Raw genomic sequence first — 7,991 nt, 5'->3', positions numbered from 1 at the left:
TGAGCAATTTTAAAATTAAACCTAATATAAATAGATTATTTTACTACCTCTTGATCTCTAACAGTAATAGTAACAGTTCGGAAGAATGTGAAGGTATTCGAGTGGGAGCAAAAAAAGATTAACGAGAATGGTTCCTCCAGGGACGAGGGTCTTCAGTTGCTTGGATAGACTGGTGAAGCTAGGGCTGTTCTCCTTAGAGAAGAGAAGGTTGAGAGGTGGTTTGATAGAGGTGTTTAAAATCATGAGAGGTCTGAACAGAGTAGCTAAGGAGAAACTGTTCCCATTGGCAGAAGAATTGAGAACCAGAGGACACCATTTTTAAGATGAATGGTAAAAGAATCAAAGGTGACATGAGGAAAACCTTTTTCATGCAGCAAGTGGTTAGGATTTGGAATATATTCCCTGAGATTGTGGTGGAGGTAGAATTCAATCATGGCTTTCAAAAGAGAAGATTTTGGAGGGCTATGAGGAAAAGGCAGGGCATAAGACTAGCTGAGTTGCTTTGGCAGAGAGCTGGCACGACATGACCGGTTGAATGGCCTCCTACTGTGCTGTACAATTTAAGATGAGACTTCCTTGATAGAATATCAAGCCTGCAGGGCACATTTGATTGCACATATGCCCTTTAAAGCTCCATCAAGGTAAGCTGTGCCCGACAACAGTAGAAATTACTTATTATAAAAACAAAGTGCTGGAAATACTCAGCAGGTCAGGCAGCATCTGTGAAGAGAAGAGCAGAGTTAGCGTTTCAGCAGGCATCAGAAATTACTATTACACAGTCAATGTACAGATAGCTTGTGATATTAATGCCAGATATGCAGACAGCTTTTGTAACTCTTGTACTTTGTGACAGTTCGACATTCAAGTTCTCTTCCACAGAGATGATCTAACTGGATGGGTATTGGGCAAATTTCACTACGCTCTTTGTCCTTAGCTGTGATGATAATTAACATGACATCCAACAGGACTGAGGAGCACTACCCTGAGGCCCATGAAAAATCAGGCTGCTCATTAAGTGACGCTTGGAAGGCTTGAAGAGTGGCAGCTGGTGTGTTACAGAATAAATTAAAGAAGCAAGATAGTGATGGTGTGTTATCTTTTGCAAAATATGGCAGATGAGTGAGGCATTAAGTTGCATGAAAGTGATGAACTGCAAGCTCCATGCTTTACTGTGAAATACCCAGGAGTGTTAGAAAATGATCGCCACATTATTCAGCTGAGATCTAGAAATGTCTAGAGGGAGGGTTGCAATGATAGTTCATTCTACTTATACTTTGGAGTGCAGTTGCTGTCCTGTAGTTTACTCTAAAGGAATGGTACATCACTGTATCTGAAATCTTCTGAGTATGTGTGAACATTTTATCCAGTATTTTGTTTGGGATTTCAATATCTTTTCCTTGTTTTTAAGATTCCAACCATCTTGCTGTAAGGCTTAAATTGTGCTAGGCGCTCTCACCCACAAAACCACCATGTGATACATCATATATAATAGAAACATAGAAAATAGGAACAGGAGTAGGCCATTCGGCCCTTCGAGCCTGCTCCGCCATTCATTATGATCATGGCTGATCATCCAACTCAGTAACCTGTTCCCGCTTTCTCCCCATACCCTTTGATCCCTTTAGACCCAAGAGTTATATCTAACTCCTTGAAAACATACAATGTTTTGGCCTCAACTGCTTTCTGTGGTAGCGAATTCCACAGGCTCGCCACACTCTCTGGGTGAAGAAATTTCTCCTCATCTCAGTCCTGAAAGGTTTACCCCATATCCTTAGACTATGACCCCTGGTTCTGGACTCCCCCACCATCGGGAACATCCTTCCTGCATCTACCCTGCCAGGTCCTGTTATAATTTTATAGGTTTCTATGAGATCCCCCCTCACTCTTCTGAACTACAGCAAATATAATCCTAACCGACTCAATCTCTCCTCATACGTCAATCCCGCCATCCCAGGAATCAGTCTGGTAACCTTCACTGCGCTCCCTCTATAGCAAGAACATCCTTCCTCAGATAAGGAGACCCAAATTGCACACAATATTCCAGGTGTGGCCTCACCAAGTCTCTGTATAATTGCAGCAAGACATCCCTGCTCCTGTACTTGAATCCTCTCGCTATGGAGGCCAACATACCATTTGCCTTTTTTACCGCCTGTTGGACCTGCATGCTTACCTTCAGCGACTGGTGTACGAGAACACCCAGGTCTCGCTGCATATTCCTCTCTCTCAGTTTCTAGCCTTTCAGATAATCTGCCTTCCTGTTTTTGCTACCAAAGTGGATAACCTCACATTTATCCACATTATACTGCATCTGCCATGCATTAGCCCACTCACTCAACTTGCCCAAATCACCCTGAAGCCTCTCTGAATCCTCCTCTCAACTTGCCCAAATCACCCATATGACTATATAGGAAGTGTAAATGCTCTTGTCTGCTAAACTGAGACTACAAATAGCACTATTTTTAAAGTACAAGATCACCCAGATCTTCTCTTGTGTCTACTTTTTCTAATGGATTTTGCCTGAGTTCTCTCTCTTTATCCTTCCAGCCCTCAGCCACTGCCAAATGTACTGCAGCCTGATGGCTGCTGGACAAAAACACCTGCTGTCTACATGTGTGTACAAATTTGAGGGCCTGTCACCAATCCAAGGATTGACCTGGGATGTTTTCTCTTTTAGAAATAGTGGTGTGAATGCAGGGGCTCAGACAGTGCTTGGGCCTCCACTAGCAAGTATCTTTGAGGCTGCACCAGCTTCTAGATTTTCTCCCTTAGGTTCAGTAGCCTTTTGGCCAAAGAATTGAAGTCAGTCTTGTAAGCTTCTGTCACTCTGACACCCATTGCATCCAGAGGAGCTGTTTGTGCAGCTTATTAGCTGTATGTGCTGTAGCTGTGCTCTCAGATTAAAGATGCGATGTGCAGTATGTCATCATGTATCTGAGATGATCCATGCTCAATAGTTCTAGTCAGTTGGCCTATATTGGTGGACACATGAAATCCTGCATACCTCCTGGAACAAAAATAGCAATGTTTAAGTGGTAAATCTTACTCTGATTATACTTTTTTTTCCAATCTCAAAGGAATTGCTAAACAAAAATGAGTGAAGAGAATAGTGTTTCTTCACAAGTTGAAGAATATGAGGATGACTTTGAGAAAGACCTTGATTGGCTGATCAATGAAGAAACAAAAAATAGTGATGAAGATCCAGAGGTAATAAGTGAAAACAATTGTGAATGCTAGATGCATGTATTGTTATTAATGAGGTACAATTACTTTCATAGGGATGTAGATGTTAACTTTAGTGTCAAGACTTTTTTTTTTTGCCCAATGGTTTGTTTCTCTATTCCAGCTTAATAGAATTGCCAGATATACTGTGGAATAAAATGAAAAATATATGAACCTCAAATCATTTTCTTCCAACAAATTAAGCATTTGCAAACGTGTTAAACAAAATGGAAACTAATGCAGGCAAACATCCCAAACCTGTTTAATTATGATTAATTTAAACTGTTGCTTGAAGTTACATTTCATGATCATTTTCCCCAAAATCCTGTGTTTTGCCTTAAATTTGGTGATTTCTTTATATTTCAAAATTACCCTCGTTTTCATTTCAAGTAACAAACCTAAATCCTTTTGTGTATGCTTCTGTCTGCATTAATTTTAACTTCTCTTTTTTAATCAATGTTATTGTAGTGAATGATCCTCTGAAATGTCCTGTTTCTCTTAAACTCCCAATATGCAAACCTACATCCTGAATCATCCTTGTTGAAATGAACACGCATCACGACTGTAATTCTTTCTTTGTCGGAACCACAAAACTATGGAACTCTTTGTCTCCTTTTATAACGCACTCTGTCTCTCTCTCTCTCTCATTTACGATTTACTTTCCAGTCCTAGTGAACTGAAAATTGAAGTTATCTGATATGCCATTCATTAATCCTTTTTCTTTCTCTACTGATCTTTCCTAGAATGTTTGCTTTCTTTAGTTTCCTTTTTACTACTTTGGCTGTACTTGAGATGTAATCTGTGCTATATTTTCTGCCAGTGATGATGAATAAGGGAATAATCTAGTCCAATCTTCTTTAGATACTCAAAGGGCTGAATTTTACCAGCCCCTCGACGCCGGACGGGGGGGGGGGGGGGAGGGCGCGGGCGGGTGGGCCAGTAAAATTCTGCGGGGAGAGGTCCGCCTCGATCCCCCGACATTGAGAATGGTCTGCCACATATTACTGGCGGCAGGGGGACCTCGGTGCGGTGGGGGCCTTCATCTAAATATTTAAATTAACAATAATAAGATGCAAGTTAACTCGCCTGCAGGTGGAGTTCCGAGGCGAGACACTGGTGGGGAGGGGGGAGGAATAACATTTTCATGGTGGGAGGGGTGGGGGAGCAGCGAAAACAGTTTTTATAGGCTGTGGGTATGGTGGACAGGGTTTGAGGGTCAAAGGAAACAAATTTCGGGGGGGAAAGTTTGGGATATCAATAAAAGTTTATTATGGGGGAGAGGGCAATTTATTTATAAATTACCTGTTGGGGATGGGAGATGGGATTTAGAGTTGAAATAAAATTTTATTTTTATTTTCCAGAGACTGGGACCTTTAAATATTAAAATGTTACTGAAGGACTTGAAGCCCTTTAAAAATGGCGGTTGCGCTGGGCGCCGTTGCCGGGGACGCGGCCACCCCATTTATGTTATCGGGGGCAGCCGGTCTACCCCCTCTATTTAAATAAGCCCCCGCACGTAATATCGCGGGGGCTGTGCGGTGGCACTTCCATGTGACTAGGCCAGTGCAGAGCGCTGCCGCTGATAAAATTCAGCCCATAATTCTTCCAGCTATAATTTATACCAGCCAGCAAAGAGCTTACATCGTCAACTTAGAACATAAGGTCTGTTTTCAATAAGTAGATAAATTTCAAATTTTCCCACACCGTCATGACCCTTCATCGAGTCATAGAGTCATTTACGGCACAGAAGGAGGCCATTTAGCCCATCGAATCTGTGCTGGCCCTCTGTGGAGAAATTCAGTCAGTTCCACTCTCCTGCTTGATTCTCGTAGCCCTGCAAGTTTATTTCCTTCACGTGCCCTTCCAACTTCCTTTTTGACGTCATTGATTGTTTCCACTTCCGCCACCTTTGTGGGCAGTGAGTTCCAGGTTCCACCACCCTTATGATCAGCGAGTTCCAGGTCATTACTACTTGCTGCGTAAAAAAAGGTTCTTCCTCACATTTCCCCCTTGTATCTCTTGCCCTAAAACCTTCAATCTGTGTCTCTTAGTCCTTGTATCATCAGTTAATGGGAACAGTTTTTCCTTGTCTAACTTATCTAAGCCTGTCGTAATCTTGTACACCTCTATCAAATCTCCCCTCAATCTCCTTTGCTCCAGGGAGAACAACCCCAGCTTTTCCAACCTAACCTTATAACTAAAATTTCTCATCTCTGGAACTATTCTGGTAAATCTCCTCTCCACCCTCTCAAGGACCCTCACATCCTTCCATTCTATAAATAAAGCAATATTAAGGTTTACTCAGATGAATGCTCTGGTTCTCCACAGGATTATGAAGATGACAATGACATTGAAGCCAAAATTGATAAAGAACTAGAAGATGAGGAAAGAGAAGAACAGGAAAGCACAGTAGGTGAGAAACATTCTGGAAATCCTGCAGAAAAATCATGTGAACAGAATGAAGTTTTAAATAACACGCAGATCACCAGTGGAGAGGGAACTATTACTGTTAATCAACCCGATCCCATATCAGATACAGATAGTGAGAGTTCATTCCAGGAATTAAAGCAGGAGGATCAGCAGGAAGGAGAAGAGCAGACTGAGGAAGTAAAACGCTATATAATAGAAAAGATTGAGCAAGCTAACAAGAAGCTGCAGGATGAAGATCCCATAGATCAAAATCGAGAACGCAGATTGAAGTTTAAAGACAATTTAGTTGACTTGGAGGTTCCCCCTGTGCACTTTTCTGAGATAGAAAAGGATAATGGTGGGGTCACAGGTCAGATGTCTGGAATGTGCATTTCAAATAATGCTGAAAAAGACAACAGTAATGCAGAAAATAAGGGGGATGAAGACAAAAAAAAAGACAAAAAAGTGTTGATGGAAAAGGATGGAAAATTTGAATTAGTGAGTTTACAGGATATTGAAAGTCAAGGTTTACTACCTCAGATCACTGTTGCATTCGGTGAGAATGAATGTAAACAATCTCACTGCTCCAATGATTCAAGTACAGATAATTCTAAAGGAAACAACCTCTCATGCAGTCAGAACAGTTTATCTCCATCTCCAGCAGAAATGCTTCATGTGCCAAAACCACCAGAAGAACTACAGGATCGGACAACTTCTGCAGCTAATATACAGAAGGATGGAGTTCAACATATATCACCTCGAAGGGTCCAATCTGCAATAATTTTTCCCAAACAGTCTACCCACCTGAATGCCCCAGAGCAAAAGGAGCTTAATTGCAGAACTCAACCAAAGAAGGAGCAGCTGAAGACAGAGGTAAATTTGGGGTATTAAAGCTATGTAAATCAAGCTCTTTTGGAGCAAGTTGTTTATTGATGCTTATGCTTTCTTATAAGGATGTGTACCATATTCAGGGAGAATAGTATGTTGAGAATATGTTTTTTTTTTTTGTTTTCTGTGTGGGTGACACTGGAAGTTGCATTTATCGATAGAACTGTAAAAGTTTACAGGACAGAAGGAAGGACATTGTGCTAGAGCAAAGTGTCAGCACAGATAAACCAATCTAAAGCTAATCTCACTACCCAGTTTTCTACCCCTTCCCTTGTATCGTTCTCTACTACAAATATTTATCCAATTTCCCCTTGAAAGAAAAAATAGTCTGTCTCATCCGTGGCAACGTATTTCATGCTCCAACAACTATCTGAAAAAGTAGGAGAATATATAATGGAAATCAGTATGAAACGAATGCTGTCTGTTAGACAAGCTGTACAGTACATACTGAGATTTGGTGCATTTTACTTTTGTGAACCACATAGATGCGCTAGATCTTTGTATTTTTATTATGGAAAAAGTGAAACACATCAAGAAAATGCCAAGATGTATTGAAGTAAGGTGTACCACACTGTGTTATACTGAAGTTCAATAATGAAGAATGTTTACACTAAATTATTTGAAAATTAGATTTAACATTGATTTAGGCACTCTTGCACTCAAGATCACGAAGTAGATATACAGGAGGAAGCCCATCCCAACCAATCTTAGATTAACCATCTAAAAAAAAGCTACAGTGTTCTGTTCCTTAAATTATTTCAGGATTTTTGTGTCCCTGTCTGGAAGGCCAGTCCACATATGAAGTACTCATTTCAGTAGTCAGAGTTTTCTAGACAGGAAGAAAGAAACATGTTGTTTGATGCTTCTCTCGTGTAGGCTCAACTTCGATTGCAACATTTTTGTCTTTTTTTTTCTGAGACTGCTATGGTCATTGCTGCTTTGAATTTTCATCTCTTGTTCTCCTAAGCTCCAAATATACTGCCTTGCCTGCTGTTTGTTTCTTATAACCATATCAACTCCATTAATATGAGACTGTTTTTGTGTGGTTTCAACTTTTTCCCCCAAAAATATACTTTATTCATAAAATTCGTTAAAAATACATTACAAAGCAATTCAAATTGGACATTACATAAAGTACATTTCAGATCAGTTTCTTTAAATACAGTACTATTGCCATTTCAGGTTATATTTACAGTGTACATTTGTATTACATACCAAAAACATTCTCTGGTGCATACAGCCCAAGGGGTTTATTTTTTTTCCAAAAATATACTTTATTCCTAAAATTTGTAAAATATACATTATAAAACACTTCAAATTTGACATTACATGAAGTGCAACAAAGATCAGTTTCTTTCAATACAGTACATGCTGAGGTACCTCACTACCCTTGCCATTTCAAGTTATATGAATGTACATTTGCATTACATGCCAAAAACATTCCCTGGTGCATACAGCCCAAGGAATCTTATACA

General features: G+C 40.2%; 1 protein-coding gene across 4 annotated transcripts in view; it reads left to right on the top strand.

The window, feature by feature from the left end:
• Positions 1-7,991, top strand: part of ccdc181 (coiled-coil domain containing 181) — a 68,050-nt gene that overhangs the window by 37,463 nt on the left and 22,596 nt on the right. For 3 of the 4 annotated variants that reach the window (XM_068039912.1, XM_068039910.1, XM_068039911.1), the window contains exons 2-3: positions 3,075-3,204; positions 5,548-6,501. In XM_068039912.1, coding sequence (XP_067896013.1) covers positions 3,091-3,204; positions 5,548-6,501 — 1,068 coding nt within the window. In that variant the 5' untranslated portion in view covers positions 3,075-3,090. The remainder of the gene's footprint in view (positions 1-3,074; positions 3,205-5,547; positions 6,502-7,991) is intronic. The other variant, XM_068039913.1, reaches the window with a different exon arrangement.

This window comes from Heterodontus francisci, chromosome 10, assembly GCF_036365525.1.
Source record: "Heterodontus francisci isolate sHetFra1 chromosome 10, sHetFra1.hap1, whole genome shotgun sequence".
NCBI lineage: Eukaryota > Metazoa > Chordata > Chondrichthyes > Heterodontiformes > Heterodontidae > Heterodontus > Heterodontus francisci.
Note: the sequence above shows the minus strand (reverse complement) of the source record. Positions and strands in the feature narration are given on the sequence as shown.